The sequence below is a fragment of the Rhamphochromis sp. 'chilingali' genome (genome assembly GCF_963969265.1).
Source record: "Rhamphochromis sp. 'chilingali' genome assembly, chromosome: 11".
NCBI classification, from domain to species: Eukaryota; Metazoa; Chordata; class Actinopteri; order Cichliformes; family Cichlidae; genus Rhamphochromis; species Rhamphochromis sp. 'chilingali'.
In genome coordinates, this window is record NC_137938.1 from 10,558,921 (window position 1) to 10,585,389 (window position 26,469).

The following is a 26,469-nucleotide window of genomic DNA, read 5'->3' on the forward strand; positions in this document are numbered from 1 at the left end:
AGTGTCTTAAAACCTTAAAACATCTATAATAATTGTAAAAAATAAAGTTGTCTACTTGGCAGATTTCACATATCGCTGGTTATTTTTACAACGTAACTCCCACGATAAACGAGGGACCACTGTATAGCGCAATCTCTCACTGAGGGAAGCATAATGTCTCCGGTGCAAATGTTCACACTCAGCAAAGTCCATTTCTGCAGCTGTGAGAAGTTTGGGTATTACTTGTAAATCTGGATTAATGCATGCAGAGCAAGGTATTTATGAAAAGCGCATGAATTCTAAAGCAGAAAGAATTAATCAAGCTGAAATAATGTGGAAATCTACATATGTCACATTTCAAAATGCTTCTCTCTCACACTTTAAAATTCCTCAAAACATAATCAAGAGATTAAAAAGCAAATGTCGCACCCTTAAAGGAATCGCTTGTGTGTAATGTGGCAACTAAATCTACAAACTAAAGCAAATATTTGATGAGAAACTTGATGTTTGTGTGTCTCTACCCGTGAATGCACTGGACTGGAGTCTAAGTAGTTTGACATCGTTATTTCAAGTAGTGAAATGTCAGTGAGAGATGTAGCTCATCTGACAGATGGCATATGGAGAGTAGCGCTCTGACCTTCTGTTCACCTGCACTGAGAAAAAGTCACGTATACACACAACACCTGCTGCCCCGCCCCCCTCTCACCTGATTTCAAACCGCCTCCCTGGCATGAAAGACAATGCGTTAATGCGAGATTATCTCTCTAGACATATTTGTGTGTTTGGACCCGTGTGACACACTGGTCCACAGAGATGCCATAATGTCTGCTGATTCAGTGGGTGGGCGTGAAAGAAGGAAGAAGAAGAAAAGGCCTGTGGGACCGACTGCTTCAGGTGGCAGGTGTGGGTGTTTGTGTAACAGACAGGATAGCAGCTGCTGTGTTCCTATCAAGTATCTTTAGTTACACACAGAAGGCTCTGACACTAAACCAAAACCTGTGACACTGAAACATGATCGGCCTGGATCTTTTCACCCGTAGAGACAAACAAGGAAAGGCAAAAACTGGGTGCAGACGCGTGGATTTCAAAACTACATCAAACTTGATCGTGTCACACAGGCCTACTCTGTTTCAGCAAACTGCTTTTAGATTGCCTACTCATTTATTAATACTCTTCATATGTGAGAAAAGGAAAGAGCAATGGTAAGAGAGAGTTTAGTGCGTTTTCTCGAGGAGCACCTGTAAGCTGCTCTTGCATTCCCCGTCTTGGTCTTTGCCTCTATTTATTTATTCATTTGTTTTTTTCCACCTAACAATTCCAGAGGCCTTTTTGCTAGTGCTAGCTAAACAAGCACTGACCTGGAAATTACCACTGAGCCACAGAGATTCTTTATACTCGCTGCAAGTTACAAAAGATGACATTCTTTCACAGGAAAATGGTGTGTTCACTCTTCATGCAGCTTCAGGGTGACGAGCGCGGCAGAATTATTTGGCCAGCTTTGCGGTACCCTGATCGGCCTGATGAAGACACAAACTCTTAAAATTTCAGTCAGTGGATGTCACATCCAGGTTTGAGGGTTTAAATATGGTGCTTGATATACATTAAGTCATGCAAGATGACAGTAACATCTCCGACCTTTGTGTGATTTATGCTTAAACCCTGAGGTGTGTTTAGGGTGATGCACACAGTGCAAAAGATTTGGAGTGAAAAACCAATGACAGCATGACGTTACTGGTCAGCTTTAAAGAAGAGGGAACTGGAGGAGCTAATACAGATGTTGCAGAGGGTTGCTAGTTTGTGGATGTCTTCTTGCAAACCTAATGTAAACAAAACATGCGCTTGATTGTGTGTCAGTATTAATGTGAATTTTATAGTGTATATTATTTCCAGTCGCTTTATATTCGTCTAGAAGATGTTGCCATCTAAGTATCTCGGTACTCTTAGAACGGCTCGTTTCTAATTTTGCTTAACCAGCTGATGGGCAGGAGCAAGCTAGCCAAGAAATTTCTCAAACACTATCTGGAGTGACAGAAGCCCAGGGCTTACAACTTTGCCACAGGTATATGCAGAGCACACATGTGTGGAAATGTACACAGTTAGCTGCCAACCTCTGTAAGGGATTGGTAAGCCAGAGCCTCAGTATACCTGGGGCAGTTCTTAACATGTGAGGTACTGTAAACAAACAGACAGATATACAAGGAAGCGATGCTGCTGCGGGGAATCGGCGCGCGTGTTTAAGGCTCTGGATTTTTGCGATGACAAGGGATTATGTGTATATTTGGATATGATTCTGTCAGCCAAGATGCCATCATGCATCTCCTGTATCAGCTACACTCACTTGAGGGCTGTACATTGGGCATAGCCCTGTCACTTAAGGGTTAGCCCTGGGTTTTTGCTATTACAAAGGCAGTTCACTTGTTAATTAAGCATAAGCTATTATTGTTACTTCAACTACAATAACTATTTTTTCCATTTAATAGTTTTATCACTGTCATCGTCTGTTTTATGTGCTTCAAGCTACATTACTTAGCATGTTAAACTGCTTAACCTGATTACTGATTTTAGGGTAAGTGAAGTCAGACAGTAGAAAGAAAATATTTAAGTTGCTTCTTTGTACAGTATACTGCTGTAAACTTTGTTGTGTCATACAGTTTTGTGTATGGGTGTTCAGTGACTTTGAGTTTGTAATTGTAGCTTTTTCTGACTCCTACATCTTTGAGCTGTTCTCACTGAAATTGATTTAAAAAACAAACAAAACAAAACCTCAAATAACATCTAGACTTTTGCAGATAAACACAACACCCTACGTGAAAATTAAATCTAAGAATAGTGACCGATTTTGAAGAGATGTGTTTTAGCTATGCAGGTGCAAATACTTAAAAATCATGCAGCGTGCATGGTGTAACAAGAATTTTACCCGGCTGTTAACAGCAGTCCTTCGTTGTAGCTTATACAGGAAATGGATGTTAAGCTTCAAATGAAGACTGATGTCCATTTTGATGCAGCGTACAAATGTATTCTGTGTCTTAGAAACTGAAAGTCAGTTCGTTATTGTACACCACAGAATATGAGTCTGCATTGAACGTGGTCCTAACAAATTGAAAGTGTCTGAAGGAGAAAGCTGTAATAAACACGGTTCAACAAAAGAGGTGGAGACGACTCTATTCATGCGCATCTGTAAAAATATTCAGCGTCCTTCTAACAAGCTAAATGTATTCCATAATCACCACCTCTTTCAGTAAAGCCTTTTCCTTCCTCATACACTTTTTGTCCTCCTCCTTTCTAATATAATGAAGCGAGTCTTGGACCTTCCTTTTAATTGCCGTTGACTCTGATGAGAAGAGTAAAGAAAAGAAAAGTAGCATTACATAAATTAATGTTTACAAAGAAAGGGGGTCCTGCAAAGCGATTCAGTCGCGCAGTTGGCTTTGTGTGCACGGCTTCCTTGAATTTCAGCAGAATGTTGTTTAGAGTAAATAAGGCGCTGTGGTAAAACGAGGGGTCTTATTTAGAGGGACTGATGAGCCACTGTAGAGCCTCTTCAGCCAGGGAAATTAACAGGCTGAATAGATGCTTAGACTTCTGTAGCTCTATAATGAGACTCCCACACTTGTTGTATTTTTGCTCTGACTGTACATTTACTCACAAATCTGCTTTTTTTTTAATGACTGTTCACATAAAAAATAACGGCACACCAACCTAAATAATTTAATTCTATCTTTTATTTCTTGCTTGTGTTTTTATCATTATTGCAGCACAAGAGATTTATACCTCTTTGTTAAATAGGAAGGTGCGTCGTTAAAAAAACCCAGACCTTTCCTCCCTGAAGTGTACCTCGCTGCAGCTCTTAACTGCATGTTGCTTCAAGAGTTCACATTTTAAATCCATCAGTGAGAGAATAGCAATCGCGTCCTTAATTCCTGGAGAGAGCCCACCAAATCTATGAGATTGTAGGAAGTCTACAACGAAGTGGAAAAGCTTGAGGCACAAATATATTTGGTCACATTGTATAAGTCCTAGCACTTTGTTTCTGTCGTGTCACTGGGACAGGCCCACCAGGTAATTAACAGGTAAACGACCAATAAAAAGCATGAATGCTGGTGACGGTGTAAACCACACAGGTTATGTTGTTAGCTTTACAAAGATTTACCGCAGAAGTCTGACTGTCCAGTAAGAGATTTTTAGTCCAACTTTCATGCCAGGCAAGTGTATCAGGAAATGAAAAGCAGTCTGTTTACTTCTTCCCAAACTGTCAGTCAGGGGACGCAAAGCTAAACTCCATGTTGCCTTGATTTCCACTGATGCAAAGTACGAGGTTAACATGCATAATTTCTTTCATCTGTTCATCTCTTCCCTGGATACAAACATTACACACGAGGAACATACTCAACAATCACGTCTCCTATATTAAGTGCACAGCTATATTCATAGTATAGATCGCTGTGAACACAGAGTAGAAAATAAGCCTCGTCTACTCTACAGAAACTCACTTTTTCTCTGGAGTTGCCAAGTATAGCACACTATAGCTTCATGTTGTGTTCAGGACCTTCCCTGCAATACCTCCATAAAATGATATCGAAGCTGCATGTTCAGAAAAACCCTTTATTTCCAGTGTTTATGCTAATATTGAAATATCCATGAAAGGAAGAATTACAGTAAGATTTTACTTGAAGTTGAGACATTTGCAGCACGATATACTAAACAGCTCTGAGGTAGTGTTTGCTTATAGTACAGAAGTGAGTATTCCCTAGTGCCCATTATTAGTCTTCATCTTAATCTCATCATTTACTGTTTTCCTGTTATTCTGTAATTATAGACAGAACTAGATGCACTGAATATTTAGTGTTGCTGCTTTTGCCAGAAGTACTTGTTGGATGATATGGTAAATATTCATAATATAAATAATGTAAAACAAAAGTTAACTGTGGAGTCTTACATGTTATGTAGCCAGACTTTACTGCAGGTGGCAGCAACCCTCTCTCTGTGCCAGAAGTTGTAGAACAGCAAGGTGGAAAGTAAGACAGACTACAGTCCCAGTGCGTTTCTGTAGTGTTATAATCTAGGAAATGATTATTTGTATGCATGCTGCGTCAGAGTCAACTGGTCTAGAACCACAGAGCAATCCCTAACCACAAGAAACCTAACCTGCAAGAACAGAAGGTTTGAATAGTTTGACTGTTTGCATCAGTCTGTCATGCATTTCAAAACAACCCTTACTATTTTATGTGTAAATACAATAGACAATTTCAATACTGCTATGCAATCCTTACTTATTAGAAGGGTGTAATTATTCTGTCTTTGTCTTTTGTAAAACTAAAAAAAATGTGTTGGTTTGCAAAGACTGATGCATTCCAGGTCACTGAGCATGTGCCATTCCACTTTTCCAAACCCTTGCTTGTAATAGTTTATGACCTTGAAACCAATCATGATTGTTTATGCTTGGACTAATTTTGTAGGGATCCATTCAACCAGAAAGCCCTTTCACCTGTGTCATCCCAGCAAATATTCTTCGCTCGTCTCCTCTTTCGGATCAAAATAATTGCACAGAAACACAAACACACAGAGACGCTGCATAGTCGCTCATGCCTGCACAAATGGAGGAAGTCAAACGCTTGTTTCCCTGCTTCTAACATTCCCATATTTTCAGTGGCTGCGGCTCACCATGGTAAATATCTTTATTCCCCACTGAAATGACCTGTTCAGTCGGACACTAAAGCTGCCACACTATCGTATAACTGCTGCCGTTCCCAAACAGGAGCTCAGTGCGATGCATTTTCCAGTTGATGTTTGTTCTAAGCGTGTGATTGTTTCGTGAGATCCTTCCTGGTTTTTAAAGAATACAAACCCTCTGCTTTCATGAGCTCTTTCCCCTTTCGGCCTCTTCAGCGCAGCTTGAGGCTGCTGGGCTGGCAGCGTGTCGTTGTTCCATAAGCGTCTCACATATAGATTGCAGGACTTTGCATTAGAAATGGGACTCCTGGGACTCTTCCCAGGATTCAGGTTCAGCTTAGCTAAAGTTATTCCCTGGAGTCTGCGTGTCTAAATGTTTGTGCGCTGTTGTGTTGTTGTTTTTTTTAACTAGCATTTTCTCTATTACGAACCACTCAAGTGGTGAATACAACTCATTTATAGTAATGGAATATTTATCACACATTCAGCAGTTTTTACACGACAGATGTCGTCTTTCACAGCGTTGGGCCGGCGTAGCAGGTATTTTCTTTTTTTAAAGGCTGTAATCTGTAAGCCTTGCATTTTGTCTGCCTTGCTTTTACTAGCCCCATGTTGACAATTGGTCTGCAGCCCGATCTCTGATATACCCAAAGGCCATGTGAGCTGGCCATAAACTTGCTGTGTTATAGATGTGCATCGATTGGTCAACAGATCTTGATTGGCCTGTATCCTGTAAAACACAGCTCAAATGTGAATGCTTTTATTAAGCGCATTAGTAATAAATGTACAAAACTGAAAATGAGCCATGCTGTTGACTTTATTATTATTATTATTATGAGTTTTTTCTCCTTGTATACGTGGTTATGTTTGCAGGTGGACTGGGCCTGGCCACCATTGCGGTGACTCTAGGCTTTCATAGCTTGTCTTCAATGTTTAGGCTGCCCAATTTTATATTGCATTTACCATCATATTCCACAACGCGTGTTTATGAGATCTGCTTTCTTGTAGTTATGTTTTATTGATTAATCCACACGTCCCTTCTCTGCTGCTGGTCTTGTTGTCTATTTGTCTTTTTAATTTCTCATTTAGTTTTGCTTTTGCTTGCCTCTGTCTAGCCAATTTAAAAACAACATAGCACTGCTGAAGAATTTCTATCTCTGAGTGTTTGAAAGAAAGGGAGAGGTCCCAAGGAACTATAGCAGCCCCTGACCTTTACATTTCTCTCTTTCATTTCCTTTTGAGTTTCTTCCTGCCTGTCTTTTTAGTTTTTGATGAAGTTGTGCTAATAGATGTGCCCTTTTTCCTTCCTTTTACTCAAAGCCAGTTTCAGATACGCTCGTGACTGATCCCACAACCCCTCGCCATTTAGCACAAACACACTTCAGTGTACCTCGCCTCTAACAGAGTGTCAGCTTGTACAGGCCGTGGCTGCTTTGAAGATAAGTGAGTGTAGCTGATAGATGGATGGTTTTGTTGGACGGCAAGTAACAGTGAACTTAACAGTGAAGTTAATTCTGGTACATTAACACTGATGAGAAATTTCAAAATAACAGCACAGAGTAATGTCCATGTTTGCGTATTGACCAGATTAAAGACAAATCATGCAGTTTGCCATTCCGCTGGGTTGGATTTGCTCTGATTATATCCAAAACACTGATTCATTTGGAAAGCAGTCGTCATTATCCTATATTACAATAATAATACCAGAGATTGATAAAGAGAGCCTGTGTAATCTAAAGTTGGTGTAAATGCAGTTAAAGACATCAGGCTTATCATTCAGGCGCAGTAACAGAGTATTGCTGCACTGTATCGAGTGTCTGAGCTGGAATAGATCGCTCATGGACACTCGTCGGTCTTTAAAAGGTCAACCTTACATTTGGCAGTTAACTTCGGGTGGGCTCTGTGGGACTTTGCTCTCAGGTTTCCCCGCGTTTGATCTCCTCTAGCTTCACCCCTGTGCTGTCTTTTCTCTCTCCTTCTTATAAAGATGTTCTTTTCACAGTTTCGCTGAATCCTTCTTTGCTTTTCCTCCCTCTTCGCTCTCTCTCTCAGCAACATCTCCTACAGGATCCTGTTCCACTACATTAATGGCTTTCATTTATTTTAGTTTGTCTGCAGTCAGATCCCTTAGGCCCAGAGTTAGCTGCTGTTTTATTTATATTGTTTGTGTTTTGACAGTTGTTTTGGGTAAACTTTGCAGATGTACTTATTCACTCAGGGAAGGCTACATTCTTCATCAGAGTAACAGCCTGTGCTGTCAGTCAGCACAGATCCATATCCTGCTGCTGCTTGGATGAAACACGTGGGGAAATAAATATGGAACGATGAATAAAACATATATTGAAGCAGCTCAAACGTATGTAAGGTAAAGTTTTAGGCTTCGATATCCATCCTGGAATTGAAATTAGGACAGTGACCATCCGTGAGACTGAATTATTCTGTGTGTAGAAGTTTGTGAAAGTGACACATAAATGAAGTGGAAGATTAGATACATTTGGCCTCACATTCGCACACACACCGGTTCACATCTTAATTACTGAGGCTTGATGGGTACTTAACCTTGCCCCTTGCTGCTTATGCTAATGCAGAGAGGTCAGGAGTGTGCCGAGTGGCTGGCTCGCTGTCAAATCAGCCAGAAACAACTGTCGGAGTGGAGATGAGAGGATGAGGGAGACAGGGGCAAGGACAAGCCAGATATAGGAAAGGGAAGAAGGGACACACCTGACATGTTGGTAAGTTTATGTTTTGGACTTTGCTTCCCCCGAAATGCATCGAATTCAAATCACGCTAAACCGCCAATGTGTACATCTCACATACACAAAACTCCTCACCACTCTTACCAGTATGACCTCATCCTTTAAGCAACATGCTTGTAAAGGAGCATATGGCTGGCTCTGTGTGTGTGTGTGTGTGTGTGTGTGTGTGTGTGTGTGTGTGTAATGAGCTCATCCTCTCCCCCACTATGTAGGGCTGAGGATGTTGAGCAGCAGGGAGCGTCACTGAGAGGACACAGTTACACTAGCGTTATACTCACCATGTTTGCAAGTATGCCAGGGGTCTGTTTGTATCTGTCCTTCAAAATCGGAGGGTGTGCGCAAACTGGACACCAGCACTTAGGGCTGTGCGATATGACTAAAATCTCATATCCCGATATAACACATTTATCGCCCCGGCAATGATATATATCACAAAATTTTTACATCTCCTGTAAATTCTGTGAATCTCGGGCAACTTGACTTGCGTGAAGTGTTTTCAGCTGGACGTCGTGTAACTGGAGTCGAGTGTTAAATAAGTTGAAACAGCCGCAACTTTCTTGGTGAGTATTTATTACACGGTGTGCTGCGGGGAAAAGCCTGTTCTAAGGTTTATGTTTTAGCACCTGACGGCTCTTTTTAGCTTCTCGTCTGTAAACACTCTACATGCTATTTCATGTGATTCAATTTTGAAAAATCTCAATAGGGTCTTCAGCTTAATTGTGAAAGGTTTATGTGGAAAATAAACAAGCGGACGGTGGAGACACGCAATGCTTTTACCGCCGTTGTTGCTAATGACAACATGTAAAAACAGTCGCTTGTCCGTCCGTAGTGTGGTTATATTAAATATAAGAGAAGGATAGAAGTATAAGAAATCCTACAGTTACCATCAAACAGTGAAAAAATATTGCTGTAAACAGTTTATTTTGCGACACCACGAAACAAACAATAGCATAAAATGAAACGAAATATGTTTTTATATCGTCATCCGATATATATCGTTATATCGAAGAGCCCTACCAGCACTCTGTGCTGGTGTCCAGTTTGTTGCGACTCCATGTACTTATCCGTGCAACCTCTACACTACGGCAGCACCAACAACTGTAGGCAGGCTAGAAAGAAAGAAGTATAATACAAAACCACAAACTATAGTGGATGTGTTTATGTATAGATGGTTTTTCCTCCACATCGAAAGGAGCCAGCTGAGGTGGTTCGGACATCTGACAAGGATGCCTCCTGGGCGCCTCCTGGGTGAGGTGTTCCAGGCATGTCCCACTGGGAGGAGGCCCCGGGGCAGACCCAGGACACGCTGCAGAGATTATATCTCTCGGCTAGAGGATAAGCTGGAGGAGGTGGCTGGGGAGAGGGAGGCCTGGGCTTCTTTGCTTAGGCTGCTGCCCCCGTGACCCGGCCCCGGATAAAGCAGAAGAAGATGGATGGATGGAAGGTTTTTCCATCAGCATCAGCTCCTTGTGCACCTCTAGACCACTTCTAGTGGGATGCTACAGTTCTTTGCACTTGCACTTGCACATGTGTGACTGTGATGATACCATGGAAATCAAAGTTGTGTAGAGAAGATGCACAATGTGCTCATAGGAAGGAGCAAACCAACAATGGCAGACACACTGGAACTGTTGCAGAACCACACAAGGAGAAGAAAGTTTGAATCGGTCTTTGATTTTTAAGTCTGAGTCACAGAACTTTGTGATAATTTCTGCCTAATGCACAGACTCCTGGCTTTCATTCTTGCTCTGACTAAGAAACCTCACTAGATTGGCGTCTAGGTTTTAGTGCCTCTGATAATTGTTCTGGTTTGATCTAGACAATGGAAATACACATTAAATGTTTCTGTGGGAGGTGGTGGCTATCTTGTTGACCATAGCAGTGTGTAGGATAGTGGTCTTCTGTTCAGGTCAACACAAAACTTCATATAAGCCCAAAGTGTTCATTGTTCTTGACAATGACAATAAATAAATACTACTAAAAAAAAAAAAATCTTCTTTTTTTGGGTTGTATGGAAGCCCCAAACGCAATTTCATTGTTCTTGACAATGACAATAAATAAATACTACTAAAGTGACGCTACATATGCTATGTTAAAAAGCATTTCGTAAAAAGGATAAAGATCGATACCTTTTGTTTCGATCTTAGTCCCACAGGTGGGAAACCAATTTTCCACCTGTGGGACTAATAAAGGTCATCTCATCTTATCTTTGCCATTTTTCTTGTTAACATAACCATTTTCAAATGAGTAAGAATTAAGGAGACTTCAGCATATTACCTCCGTTTATATGATGTCACTACATCTCAGCGGCTGCTGTAATCCACTAAGGAAGGGCCTCTCTTTCACTTCAGGTTTTGTTGTGACAAAGTTGAAGAGGCCTTTATATAGGTCATGCACTGCGGTCCATCCAGTGCCTTAAGTTATTTTAATGTCATATTCATAGCAGAGACATCTCCCAAGTCAACCTGATCAAGTCACTTGGACATTTAGTCTGGTTTAATTTGACTGATTCACTGTGTCTACTGAGCTGTTAAAAACCTGTATGTACAGCACAGCACTCTGTACCATGCATACATATCACAGAGGTCATACATGTATGCATAGAATATTGTGCACTGATGGCATTGCCAGCCAGGACCATGTGTATGCATTGTGTTGTTGAAGCATGTGGGTGTTCAGTGTGTGTGTGTGTGTGTGTGTGTGTGTGTGTGTGTGTCTGTGCGTGTGTGTGTGTCTGTGCGTGTGGTCCTGAGGCAATGGAGAGTGGTGACAAAGAGTTGACAGAGGGCCGTAGAGATTTAGGGCGAGGTGCCAAAGAAGTCAAAGAGAAACGTGTGTGTAGACACACACACACACACACACACACACACACACACACACACACACACACACACACACACACACACACACACACACACACCTCGTCGTCTGATCTTGGGGGACATCTGCTCTAGTCCGGGTCACTGGCAACGAGCGCTTGGTTGGGCTCAAAAGTATCACCACGGCAACCGCATCGCATAATCCCATTCCGTCCCATCCCACCCAGGAACTGCGTGCGGCGTGATTGGCCCGTTCCCCCTGGGGCACTGAGGCGGCGACTCAGGCGCTGTCTGCTTACTCGCTGTGTCAGCTATGGCTCCGAGTCTGTGTGCAGAGAGCGAGCAGAGCATTAAAGGAACGTTTGGCGCATTTTGGCAGGAGACGGTGTGAATTATGCAGACGCACCCCTACTGTGAGTGTGTCTGTATGTGCGGCGTTGCCAGTGTGGGAAGAACAAGCTACTCTAAACAGATACCGACTCTTTTGTCCGGGCTTTTCTGACTCACTTAACCTAGTCATGAAAGTTTGTCTGCCCACCATTTTTTTTTTTCTGGTGTCAGAAAACTCTCTTTCTTTACCTTTTCCTAGAATTTATATACAAGCATTATATAACACTAAATATACTGGACTCAAATTCCCTTGTATGTGCACTGTGTACCTGTTTTTCCAGTTAAACAGATTCTGGTTCTGAAACTACACTGCCTAATGCCAGCAGCTTCTTATAATCAAATAATGACAAAAGTCCTTAATCTTTGCTTTCATCTCTTTTTTTCTCCTCCATCTCTTCTCTCATACAAACTTTAGCTTTTATCAGTCCCCTCATTTCTCATACACGAGACAGATTAAACTGGCTTTGAATTGCGATGTCTACCTTCACAGATCTTTCTCCCATCACACCATGCTCTCCCACCCCCACCCTCCCCACCTTCATCACTTTCTTTGTTTTCCTGAAGAATCAAACAGTCTAAATTAAAACACAGCTGACAGTTCTGCATCCAGTTTCATTGCTGCTCCTTGCTGCCTACTCCTATGATTCCTACCTCACTTACAAGCATCCCCCCTGCCCCCCCTTCCGTCCCTCCCTCTCTACCTCCCTCTTTCACTCCAGCTGTCAGGAGGCTTCATTATTAAAGATTCATTGCAGAGTCTGGGCAGCTCTTCCAAAAGCTTTTGTCAGACAGACCGAATGCCTTAAATCTCACTGTCACTAACTGGATGTGACATAAAGACTTGCATAAATCCACATGCACACTCACAAATACACACACACAATTTCCTTCTGGTTTGTTTCACGAATTCACTACCTCGCTGCTTTTTAATTCAGATTGTCTTATCAGTGTGGATTTCTAAAGCCTTGTTAAGTGTTTTACCAGTTATTAATCAATATTGTAAATATTTGACATGCAACATGAAATGTTTGACATTGCTTTGTTTTGTCAATATTGGATTTTCTGCATTACCAATTTAAGTAGTATAAAAAACACATATATGTTCACATTAGAGCTGGGCGATATATCGAGTTTTTAAAACATATCGATATATTTTTATACGAGATATAAGATGTGACAATATCCTTTATATCGATATAGTCTATGTTACGTTATAATTATAGTTGTGGAGCCGCAAGTTTGCCTCTCTTTCGTCCACTTTTGTCTCTACGCAACGTTACTCCGCCTCGCCTTCACTGAAGACAACTCCCCCTCCTCCCCCATCGCTTCACATGCAGGCAGCGACAAGACGGACACGGCAAATCTCCGTTAACGAGTTACTGCGCATCGCCCCATGCGTGGGGCTGGACGGCGTCAACGTGCTAACGAGCTAAACATGCTAACGAGCTAACAGCGCTAACCCTAAAATCCTTTCATTCTCTCAAAAGTTGATAGCGCGCCTTATGTATGAATTCTGGTTGTGCTTGATGGCCGCGAACTGATTTTATGTGGTACACGGCGCTCAGCAATCTGTCAAAAATGTTTGAGTACGACTTTGGTAAGCTACGGAGCTGCACCGCTTGATAGATTGTCGGCGCATTACGGCTACCGAGGAGCTTCGCGGAGTGATACGTACTGTGCATCAACGTAATATTACCGTATTGTGTGTGTATAAGGACCATAAATGGCACCTGTAAGAGACGTGGTTATGAAGCGGATTTCAAACTCCAGGCTATCAGTCACACAGTAAAACTTGGGAACAGAGCAGCTGTAAAATCTGTCTGTCTTTGTTATTACGCTCAGCGTCTTTTAGTTTACATTTTGACTGCACAATTGTGAGCTCTTTGTTTAGCACAAAAACAACCTTGTTTTCTTTTATTTATGGAGCATTATTATTTAATGAATGCTCATAATTTAATTTTGAGTAATTTTTCATGTACATCTGTGCTGTATGTTAATAAAAGTGCCTGTGTGACATCTGGGACACAGCTTTGACTAAGAACTCTCTTTTTGTTCTTACTTTATGGCTTAAAAAAAAAATCGAGATATATATCTTATATCGCCATCCAGCTAAAAAATATCGAGATATGAATTTTGGGTCATATCGCCCAGCCCTAGTTCACATAATGTACCTTAGTTAATGTGAAAAGGAAAAATGGTGCCTTTGTTTACTAGTTTGTTTCCACCTCAGGTGTAATGCATGCTTTGCTATATGTGCTTCATACTAGGGTTGGGCGATTGGACGAATATATCGACTATCATCGATAGTTTTTACAAGGGCGATTTATTTATTTATTTGCCCATGAGCAAGTTTGCTAATAATGATGGAGCTAATTGCAGCAGTCAACAGAAAAAAAATTAATAGCACTGTTTTAACAGCACTCTCTTACATCTGCGTCCTCAGAGTGCGCTCAAATGCTTGTTGATGGAGCTGCAGAAGCTGGTGATAGTCTAGCATACTCAGCCGGATGGTGGACACATGCATGCTCATGCAAGTTAGTCGTGTTTTTCTGTACTTTGCTCGCATTCTACGTCTGCACAGGCGGCACACCACTTTGGTTACATCCATAGGTTTACCTGTTTCATCCGGTTTAAAGCCAAAGAAATCCCAAATTGGCGACTTTATATATATTTTTTTTTTAGTGCTGTCAGCATTTACACGCAGTCATCACGACTAACACGATTAACAATGAACCCATCTGTAGCGCAGATTGAGTCAAAATCCCTGAAATGGAAGTTTGCCCAAATTTTGTTCATTCTGCGCTCCAGATGGGTCGAGAGTGTTAAAAATTTTAATCGTGATGACCGCGTTTAAGCTGCGTTAACGCTGCATTAACAATCGCCCATTGGCGATTGTTGGACTGATGATTGGAAAATTTTTACATATTCCCTTCAAGTTCAGATCATGTAATGATGAAAAACCCAAGAGCTACATCTCAGAAGCTACAGGCTGCAGTTAGCATGATAAATGTGAAAGTTCAGTACAGTTACGAGGATAAAGCCAGTTCTTTCTAAAAAGAACGCGGCAGCATTGCTAAGGTTTATGCAGTTTCATTTGAAGAAACCACAAGATTTCTGGAACGATGTAGTTTAGACATATGACAGTGGAGATATTTGTCCATGTTTGTAAAAAAACAAGCACAGCGTATCAGCCAACCTCATGCTAACTGTTCAGCACGGTCATGAAGGGATAAGGATTTGGGCTTGTTTTGCAGCCACAGGGCCAGGACACTTTGCAATCATGGCGTCGACTGTGAACTCTTCTGTTTAGCCTCCAATTATTCAAATTGGAGGCTAAAGCTTGGCTGAAATTCAGTCTTACGTCAGGACAATGATCGCAAGCACAGCAGAAAATCTACAGCAAAACGTGTGAACATGGAAAGAATAAAGGTGCTGCAGTGGCCAATCAAAGACTAGACCTGTATGTTTTTGGGCTCAGCCATTTGGCGACTGAAATAATGATGTTCTCAGCTTCATATACTGAGAATTTTCTCACCTAATAACTTGTAGCAGAGTCAATTTGCATGACAGGGCAAATTGCAAGTACAATAAACTCACAACATTAGTTTTTTTTATTAATTTTTAAGTTTCACGTAGATTTATTTCATAGATGTGCACAATTTACTTTTAATTAAATCCACACTTTAAATTGATTTTTTTCCTGTAATTTATTTATGAAGTTTGACTTTAAGATTTGGGTATCAGAAGAATTTGGAGGTTTGTTTCATATGCTAGAACATACAGACAGGTTTTTATCACTGCATGCAGTTGATTTTGCTTGTTTGCACTGTTGTCAAGCCGTTATCCATTAATGACTTAGGAGCACAGTAGCCTTACGTGCAAAGATGAATGCAATTAGCTGGGAACATCTTACTCCAGCAATGATTTCAAAAGCTGTTTTCATCAGCTACAGATCAAAATGCCTCTGGACCTTCAATCAGTCAGAGCAAAGAAATGTGCCATGTAGGGCTGAGGTGACAATGTAAAAAGCCTACAGTGTGGTCATTATATCAAACACGCCTCATTTTAAATAAACAGTGGTGATTGGCTTGGCAAAGGCTTGTGGAAATCTGTTTTAATGGGTCAGGGGCCAGATGCATTCTGCCAAATGAAGCATAAGCTTGGATTCATCCATTTCCCAAGCTATCGGAAAGTATTTACTCCCACTGAAAATTGCATTAGAATATGTCAGGCTAAGAAATTTTCTAGTGGAGATCAAAAATTACATGCACACAGATGGTCGGAGGGGAAGACTTTAGCACATATGATATGAAGGAGTCATTTTAATTTTTTAATTTTAACCGTTGAGGTTCTAAAATAAGATGTTCATCTTCAAAAGGATCCAGAGGATATATTAACTGTATATTTTTGATCATAGTTTTTTTTCCTGGGTTAAATCAGAAAGTGAAACAGAAAAACAGTAGTGTTTGTCATATATTACAGTTAACCTGCTATTCTATGCTTATTTCTCTTTTTGCTTTTGCACAGAAAAGCCCAGGAACAGCAGAAAAAGGTGGTAGTAGCAGGATGCGTTCCCCAGGCCCAGCCGAGGATGGACTACCTCAAAGGTCTCAGCATCATTGGGGTACGTGCACTTTCTGTGAACATCTGTGTATTTTGACTTGGCTGTATTAAAGGTGCGTCTCTTTATCTTCCTTTGTGTCCGATGACGAGTACAGACGGACACGCTTTTCGAGACTGATCGGGATGTCATTCACGGGGCAGCTAACCTTGCTCTGTCTTGGGCTCATTCTCTTCAGGCAGAACATTTCCCAGTCACAAATGTTCTGCATGAGAAGGAAGATCGGGTACATTAACTCCTGTACTATGGGGAGGTGTTATGGGTGAACAGAGACGGAGCTAGGAAAGGACACGTCAGTGATTCCTCAGCATAGACTGCTTCCTTTAAAGGTGGCATGGGGGCAGTCTAGCCTCTAGTTACTTTTGCTACTAGTATTAATATATTTTAGAGAGTACAAGCGGCAAACAGACAAATATGACAATAAATACATTTTAACTTGTTACTTGTTTAAACTGAGCTATTCTGCTTTGGTTACCAGCCACTGGTGAGTGATTGGAGTGCATAACAAAGAGATACAGAGCAGATGAATTATTCTGTTTCACCTTTGCTGTCACAGAAAGGAACTAATGGATATGTCAAGCCTGTTGTTGGTTAATAGCTAAATGAGTGTTCCTCATTGAATAATTGATTCAGTTCGTTGTTTGTTTGCTTTTCAGCACACTGCCACAGTGCAGCCTGGACAAAATCATCCTAACACTTCTATGCCTAACACATATACACAGTGGCCACTTCATTAGTTACACCTGTTCAGCTTCTTGTTAATGCAGACAACTAATTACCCGGTAACATGGCAACTATTGAGCGCATTGAGGCATGTAGACGTCAAGACACAGTGCTGAAGTTTAACCTGAAAGGTGCTTCACGTGACCTTGAATGTGACCTGGTTGAGAGTGCCAGTCGAGATAGTCTGAATATTTCAGAAACGTCTTATTTACTGGGATTTTCCCACACAACCGTCTCTAGGGGTTTACAGAGAATAATCCAAAAGCAGGAGAAAAAGAATGAGTGGCAGCTGGTAGGAAGGCAACGGTGAATCAAAAAACCCAAGGTATGCAGAAGAACGTCTCTGAATGCATAACATGTCTAACCTTGAAGCAGATGGGCAGTGCCATGAGAGCTCCTGTCAGCTAAGAAAAGAAAAGTGATGCTACGATTTGCACACGCTTACCAAACTTCATATGTTAGTGTCAGAAGTTGGAGTAAAGAACATGTAAACATGGATCAGTGCATTGTAGTAACAGTTCAGGCTCCATACAATTTACTTCAGTACTGACTGAGTGTCATTTAAATAGCACAACCTACCTGAGTATTGTTGCTGACCATAACCCTTTATGAACAAAGGGTACCGCTGTTCTGTTAGCTGCTTCCAGTAGGATAACACACCATGTCACAAAGCTTAATTCATATCAGATTGATTTCTTGAAGATGTCTGCACGCCACAGTCACCAGATCTCAATCCAGAAGAGCACCTTTGCGATGTGGTGGAATATGAGATTTGCATCATAGATGTGCAGCTGACAAGTCTGCAGCATTTGTGTGATGTTATCATGTTTCCAGCACCTTGCTGAATTGGCGCCATAAAAAAGTTTTAAAGACTAAAAGTCTCTAATCTGGCAGGGTATTTTTAAAAATGTAATTCAACCAGGATATGCCTTCTAAATCTCCGTACAAAGCTGTGCTCTTATTTCTATAATTGGATATTTTGTTTTTTTTATGGAAAGTAAAACAAGCTGCTGAAAATGGGAACAAATCAAACAGTATTGTGTCAGATAAACAGGCTTGTGTTTATAATAGGCTTCAGGGTGAAGCACAAACAGCGTATAACTGCCAGAGCTTCAGTGACAAGCATTTTTAACTTAAAGACACACGCATGCATGAACAGGCACACTGTGTAACAAACCCAGACATAAATATATGAGAATGCAGAGTCCCTCTGTATTCCCACAGTGGAACATGTAATGATAGTGGCAGTTGGTGGGTTATGCAAATTGGATGCAAATACAAGTTCAGAATTTGTGTATAGTGATTGCACCAACGGCCAGATAAGGAGTGTAGTTAAAAATAAATAGGCGGGCCTTCCTGTTGGATTCATTTTATGTGACCTGTGTGCGTATTGCCAGCTTTTCTGAGTGGTGTTTTATTGCTGTTGTGCTGTTTTGTTTGAGGTTGCTGTTTAATGACTGCAAATGTATTGTGTGAGCTTCATAGACAGTCACGCAAGACTGCAGTGTTTCGCTTTTCTTAACTAGACTTGTCGCATCCTGTAACTGCCATGCATCGCACACCTACGCAGCGCTGGTTAACTAATCAGAGGATCGGAATGGGCATGCAAAGCTGTGAGCAGGAAATGTCACACCTCAGTATTTATGGTCCTGTTTTTTAAAAATATACAATTTTAATTACTTTATCGAAGGTTAATCCAAATACTATGGATGTCGCATTAGTGCTTGTCATTAAGTTATGGTAATAGAACGACAAACCTTAAAATAAAGCTTAAGCACAGGCAGAAATGTATGTCGTCCAGTAGACCTGTGACTGCCTTTTACATGCAACAAATGTGCTGAATATATCAGTATTTATCCTTTTCTTTCTATGGGTACAATGGAGGATTTAAAAACAGCCAAAGTTGAAAAGTGCGATCTAAATTAATAGCTGAAATGCACACCTGAGTTTTACTCTATGTAGGGACGCCTGCTGCTGCTCTGAATGGGCCCAGATTGCTTGACCATTACACTGAAAAAGGTTTTACTCAGGCATGTGGCATGCAAGTAACTGCTTCCTGCAAAGCACAGTGTGAATCTGAGTGTGTGTGTTTGAAAGGAGGCTTATTTTAAGTGATGGGCCTGAAGGCATTGAGAGCCAGTGCCAAGGGCCAGTGTAGAGTGAAAGTGAAGAGAATTCGAGGTGTGAGGGATGCTGGGAAGAGCGAAAGGAAAATAACAGCAGAAAAATGACCAGTTTTTTTCCCCCCTGTCACTACTTTAGTATTCTGTTTCTTTCTTTCTTTCACTCGTTCTGCTTCCTTTCCTCTTCATGTAATATCGGTTGGTAGATAAGTAAAGTTTGAACTCCTCGTTTAATATTCTGGCTCTTTTAGTATCCAGATTACCCTACTTAAAGTCTGCCTGTTATTAAACTGTGGCCTGTGGGGGCCTTGTTTATTCTCTTTATTAGTGCGGTGGTTCATTATAGTAGCCATTAGCAGAACTGCAGGATTTGTTTTCTATGTGAGACAATGAGGAGAAAAACACAGCTATGGACTTGGGTAATGCTTTATTGTTACCTATGTGGTCGGATCTATCACAGAACGTGTTTGTCAGTACATGCACAATAAACACTCAGTGGCATTTAGGAAATCCATATTCCTTAATCCTGCCTGGTGATTGTAGCTTTTTGCGCTTGTTTGTCTCTGCTCTTATTGCATATGGCCTTTGTGTATATTTGCATATCCACCTTGTTTAAATGTGGATCAGAGTATCAGTGTGTCTGTGGGTCGTCAATATCAGGGTTCTGTTTGACTGTGAAGACTTGGGTTTTCAGGATCAATAAAGTTTTCTCTTGTTTCTTTGTGTTACAGGTCCAGCAGATTGATCGAGTGGTGGAAGTAGTGGACGAGGCTGTTAAAGGTATTTTACCACAGAAAGGCACACACACACGCATTCTTGTTTTACGGTCTTTGCGTGGTCTTTAACGTAATGCTAACCACCGCAATTAAACTCAAAACGAAGGTCCTCTAACACAAATCCATATCCCGACTACAACACAAAACAAATTTGCACTTATGCATGGAAGGAATAAGATCCAAGGATGTATTATTTTATCCAACCATCCATCCATCCATTCGCTTCCGCTCATCCTTTGGCAGGGTCACGGGGGGCACTGGAGCCTATCCCAGCTGTCTTAGGGCGAGAGGCGGGGTACACCCTGGACAGGTCGCCAGTCTGTCATAGGGCTAACACATATACACACACAACCGTTCGCACTCACATTCACTCCCGCATTCATACCTATGGGCAATTTAGACTTTCCAACTAACCTATCCCCACTAAGTGCATGTCTTGGGACTGTGGGAGGAAGCTGGAGGACCCGGGGAGAACCCACGCAAACACGGGGAGAACATGCAAACTCCACACAGAAAGGCCTAATGGTGGAATTGAACTCAGGACCTTCTTGCTCATGCTAACCACCGCGTGTATTATTTTAGTCTCTCCACTTTTACTACCTTACTACAGTCTACTTGACCAGTAAGAATCAGAGTGTATCACACTGCATCAGAAGAGCACATAATCAAATGCTGATGACTTAATATTATACTAACACTGTTAAAAAAATCAAAAATTATTAGCTATAATAGTGTTAAGGTTGTTAAAAAATGTAGTATTTTCCAAAGTGAATGGAAAGAGCATGCTTTTTATGTTGTCATGGTAAACTAAAAACAACAAAAAACAACAACATTTGACTAAATAATTGTTTTAAATGTGTATTTTAAAGCAAAAGTCTTCAGCTTTTGTTGAAACCGATCTAACTGTCTGAGCTGCTTCTTAAATGATCCTCTCTGTCTGAGCAGCTCACTGACAGACACACATGGCAGTTATAGGTCATCCGTTTAAACTGTTAGCGAACCACCACACTTAGCTGTTTAATGACGGTCAGAGAGAGTTTACAGTGTGAGTGAGTCTAGTCAAGCTGTCATACACCCCCAGCTGTTCTCTAATAAAGAACAGATTGAGTTTACACTGTGTGTGTGTGTGTGTGTGTGTGTGTGTGTGTGTGTGTGTGTGTGTGTGTGTGTGTGTGTGTGTGTGTGTGCGTGCGCGTCTGAGTGACTACTTTGCACTGCAGGGTTCACTCTAATGAAGGACAGCTGAACTAAGGCTTAATTTTACAATGTGTCATCAAGCCTAAACTGTGAGCCTACACACAAGCTCACAGTCACACATCTACTCTGTGACTTTTATTCCCCCTTTCTTCTCTGTGATTTGCTCATTCTGTCTTTTTTTCTCCCCATTTCTTTCTCCCACCCTTCCTACATCTTTTGATCTCTTCCCTTCCTCTCTTTCGCCTCTCACCCCCCGTTTCTTTCCCTCCCCTTTTCCTCCCACCATCAGCCCCTCCATAGAAACTAATTTCCCCAGTATCATTACTGTTCTTTATGACCTCGTATAAACTGAGAGCTGTTATTTCGTCTCAGAGGCCTTGGCATAAACCTTAAAGCTGGGGGATTTGCCTATCGTAATGGCTACTAAAATACTTACTTCAATGAACTGCTAATAGATACAGGTCTTTGCTGTGCCAAAATTGCTTGCAGGTCCTGTTTTCCACATGACAAGAGTACTCATATGCTTTTGGGGACTCGCTTCTTAGCGTGTGTGACTTTTTCATTTAGTTCCAGGCTTTAAATGAATTAAACATCCTTGATGTCATGAGGATACATCATAGTTGTAAAGCTGCTTTTTTATCATAGTGCATCTGTGCAATAAAGACTTCAAGTTACTACCTGTAGTATATGATAGCACGTGTTTTTATCCCGTCGTGTTATCTCAGCTTGACTCCCTGGCTTAGTCGGTGCATGCTCACTTATACAGTGTTATTTATTTGTTGGTGGTGGTGTTACTGTGGTTACGAGCTTGATTATCCAGATCAATTTGTTTTAGTTGTGCCACAAGTTAATTTCTTGTTAACAACAACCCGTGCTTTGACTCCGTCTTGTATTCCGAGCCCACTGGCAGTTCCATTTACGGAAAAACAAAAAAAGACACATTAATGACACCCGTGGATACACATTTTTACAAGGGCAGCTTTTATGATTCTCGGCAATGCTCAACAGACAAATACACACCACAAGAACAAATGAGTAAAAGAGTAAAATATTTTTAATCGAGAAGAATGTATGGAAAAACCCACAAAAAGATACTAATAATCTGATCTTGGGACTTTTTTATTATTAAGACTCCTAATATTCATATTCTTTCACTGAGAAATGCCCTTGGATAGTACTTTTTCACCTGATATTCATTTATCGTTAAGGAAACAGTTTATAGTTGGTGTGTGAATGCCACACAAAGACAGGGAGTAGGAAAAGCATAGTTAGGATAATTTATGTGTGCAGCTACAAATCAGAGAATATAACCTTGTGAGCCTTATTTCACCAGTATTAATAACCTGTTTATCAATGCAGAGGGAAAAAACTGAGCAGAAGTGTGGTTGAACAGATGCAGACAGATGATAGTAAGTGAAGTAAGAAGAAAGAAAAACTAGGACTTTTACTTATGTTTTAAGTCATCTGAAGATGTTCTGAGTATCGTATCCGCTCTGAGAGAGCCCCTCTAAATGTGACCAAAAAATCTTCCTTGTAAAGCATCAAAACCTGGATGACGTTTAAGGGAAGCACTCTTCGGAATTGTTGGCGTTGTAGCGCTCATGCATTTGATGCGTGTGTGAGAAAATTTCCCATCAAAACTGGTTGGTGTGAGATTTGGTCAGGACATAAACAGCTTTTTCAAAGACGGTCTTACATATTTAATAAAGAGTTAGGTTGAAAGGATAAATGGAAAAACAGGAAACCCTCCCGTCCTTCTCATCTGCCACCTCTGTCCCCTCTTTTCAATACATTCCCATCAGCTCTCCCCCATTCCTGCCTGCTACTTTACAATCAACCTAGAAAGCTCAACAAGACCCTCTGCTTATAAGACATCAGACACAGGTCAACAGGTCATCCTTTTAGCGTTCTACCTCTCCCTCCAAACCATCCATCTGGCTATCCTACACATCTTTCATCATCATCCAAGCATCTACAAATCTTAGCTTCACATCCATCTATCATTCCCTTTCCTTCCTTCTCTTTTCTGGTGTGTTTTAGTGGGATGTTATGAGTGGATAGGACATTTCTAGCAGTTTAGATTTAAAGGAAAGAAAAGAACTGATTGAGGAAAGTTGAGAAGGAAAAAGAGGAGGGCAGTCAGTCACAAGAAAATGTGGTATTAGTAGACGGGAGTGTGTGTGTCTATGACTATGCAGGGTTGCCCATCACAGCAGTTGGCCTCTGTAAACTCTGTAATTGAGATGACAAATAGTGAAGCGTTCTTTGGTTTTCTTCAGCAAGTCATATTAGCTATTTTATCTCTTGCTTCCCATTCATGGTCCCCTAGGCCCTGAAATTGAATTTGGCTTTGGGTACGTTCCTGGAGTGACTCCATGCTGGCAGTGAGATTATTTCTAGAGTCTTCTGCGGTAGTCACAGTGACAGGGGTCCTGTGCAGTATTAGAGAGCAAAGGAGTATGTGGGGAATGACAATTTCCAGTTTTATTAGAATGGACAAGCTCATTATTTGGGGGAAAAAAACATCTGGAAATCCAGCACCATACTGGTAATTGCTTTTTCCTGACAAGTCTGTGTTTGCAATTATGTTTAGTAAGTATATTTTCCCACCGCGCAGAAATAAATGTTCAATATGAAAGTAGAAAAAGAGGGAATTCTAAAAACAGATTTTACCACAAACCTGCACCGAAATTACTCTTGTGACTTTTTGTAGCCATTAACATTTCACATATTCCAAATGTTTCAGGGCATTATTAGCACATGCATGAGTTTTCAATCCTTGTTTCATGACTGAGGGTGGATGCACAGATCCAGGGGAGGAAAAAAAAATGTGGGGCCAAATGTGGTCCAAATCCCAGCTGTTTTCCACAAGGGACATTTTTGTATTTCCTTGCTTGTACTGGGATATTAAGACCAGTCATGCATCAGCGATTGGCTCTTTGTCCTCCTCTGGGGCAGATTGTCATTTTTATCTACCAATTGATAACCATGCTTCCTGCTCTGAACCCACCCTCCCAAGAGACCCTTGTATTGCGGATGAAAACAGGAAGACAATTCCATCCCTCAGCGCCTCCATCTCACACACAGCTAGCTAGCAGCCTATTAAACAGTTAGAGAAGAGAGAGTACTGCGTCCCATTTCCACACACCAAAGGCTAGATGTCACTAGCTGTTAGGCTCAGCTGTGGATTTTCATTTGCCTTGGTTGACACTATGATAGCCAAATATAAATAATTTCTGTTAGTTCTCACTGTGAGTAAAGTAGAGGAATCCCCTTTTTCATTTCTAATATTATCAGTTTTTGGTTTTTTCAATTTTTTTATGTGACTTTATTCTTGGTCAGTCTATTAGTTTACCTCCTTTTTTCTTTTGAATGTTGACAAACAGTGTGGCTTTCTGCGTCTTTGTTCCCTCCTTTTTTACTTTTCCTGCCTTTGTAATTAATTGTATTCAGCTGGGCCTTATTACCCTCTTCCTACTGTGTTTCCATTGTGTTTGTTAACCCCTAGTCTGTGTGAGGTTGTTAGGCATAGGATGGGTCTGTTCTTTTTGGTTGTACTTTTTGTTGGATACCAACTTTTATAGTGTGCATGGGCACACGCTGAGGACCCCTCCCAACCCCAAAACAGTGTTAATGAGAGCCAGAGGCCCCAAAGTCCATTTCTGAGAAGGAAAAACCCTGTTTGCATGTGCTTCGATCTGCTATTATGTCTTTGCTCATTGTCCTGTTCGTACTAAATTTATCCACAGTAGATGAGAGCGATTTATTTGAGGTCGATTTTGCACAATGGGAAGTTTGATTTCTGTTTGGCATTTTGCTTGTGGGTGAAATGCAAATATAATCTCATTGTTTGCATTGTAAGTTTGATGAGAGACATACTCATGAGAGAGCAAGTGCTCTGACAACCAATACGGGCAAAATGTTTCTTACGTCTGTTATATTGTATTTATTTTTCTCTTTAGCAGTGCAATTCAGATTTGGCATTTAAAATACAGCAACAAAAATACTTCAGTGTGCCTTTTTAAACATGTTTGCATCCATCTGCACATGGACAGTAGTGTGATAGTCAGTCAGCGTTTTAGTAGGATCATTTGATTATGTGAGACGATTTGTTTTTGTTGTTTTTCAGGCCACTCGGTTCGTCTGTTGGGTCAGAAGAAAGATGGAGGCCGAAGACTTGGAGGAGCTCGACTGGACCTCCCCAAGATCAGGAAGAACCCTCTCATTGAAATCATCTCCATTAACACCGGGTAGGACACGGAGACACTAACAGAAAACACAGCCTAAAGTGTTTATGTTACAACTGAATACAGTTTTATTGCCTTCCCAGTTTGCTGCATGTGCATGTCGGTGTGCTCTCTCTTTGTGGTTGCTCAGCTACTTGAGCAGCGCATCTCTATGCCTAATTAATAAGGGTATTTTAAATCACTTCACAAGGTGTGCATGCGTGTATGAAATCTGAGTATGTTCATGAACATATATTGGTATTTATCAAGTGGAAATGTAATAGGAGTAAAGTAAAATTTTATTTATATAGCACCTTTCAAGATAAAATCACAAAGTGCTTTACAGAGGCAGAAAACGGACATTAAAATCTAAAACAAAACAAAATCAACCAAAAGCGCGTTTAAACAGACAGGTTTTTAACTGCTTTTTAAAAGACATGACTGAGTCTACAGATCTCAAACTCAAAGGGAGTGAGTTCCAGAGTCTGGGAGCCACTGATACAAACGCTCTGTCACCTTTTGTTTTTAACCTTGTATGCGGGACAACCAGCAGCCCCTGGTCACAAGATCTCAGGGACCTGCTGGGGTGATAAGAAAGAAGAAGATCACTTAAGTTGGAGCTACACTGTGCAGGGCCCTATAAGTCATGATTATGATCTTAAATTGGACCCTGAACTTGACAGGGAGCCAATGCAGCTGAATCAGCAGGGGAGTGGCGTGCCTAACATGCCTCTGTTTTTTCTCAGTGTACTATTACAAAAGCATAATTTTAAAAAACGCATTTTCTCCATCATCGCTGTGATGATCTGCAGGATCTTGCCTTTTAAGTCACTCCTAGTTAATTTAAAAATAGTTTTTCTACATTATATCTAAATTTTGTCAATTTATATACATTTGATAATTAAGTCTTAAATACACAGACTCTGAGACCTACATCCTCTTGCACAGCTGGACTTTATGGGTGAATTTTATGTTGTTTACAGATATGTGTCCTCTAACTCATGCACTATATTCTCAGTAGACTAGTTAAAAAGGGTTATGACAGACTAATTCCTAGTGCTGGACCTCCACTGAGGATAATCCATCAATCATCCGAATGCATGTCTTCCGGGTCTATATATTAATGGCTTGACTCCCAGACCAAGTACTCTTGTACCAAAGCAATAATCCTCTTTATGAGTATAGCATT

The 26,469-nt window shown here is 40.9% G+C and overlaps 1 protein-coding gene across 1 annotated transcript in view; it reads left to right on the forward strand.

The window, feature by feature from the left end:
• cdkal1 (CDK5 regulatory subunit associated protein 1-like 1) overlaps nucleotides 1–26,469 on the forward strand; it is a 259,938-nt gene that overhangs the window by 59,754 nt on the left and 173,715 nt on the right. The window contains exons 5-7 of the mRNA XM_080896109.1: nucleotides 16,142–16,238; nucleotides 19,813–19,861; nucleotides 25,184–25,304. Of these exons, the coding sequence (XP_080752235.1) occupies nucleotides 16,142–16,238; nucleotides 19,813–19,861; nucleotides 25,184–25,304 (267 nt within the window). The remainder of the gene's footprint in view (nucleotides 1–16,141; nucleotides 16,239–19,812; nucleotides 19,862–25,183; nucleotides 25,305–26,469) is intronic.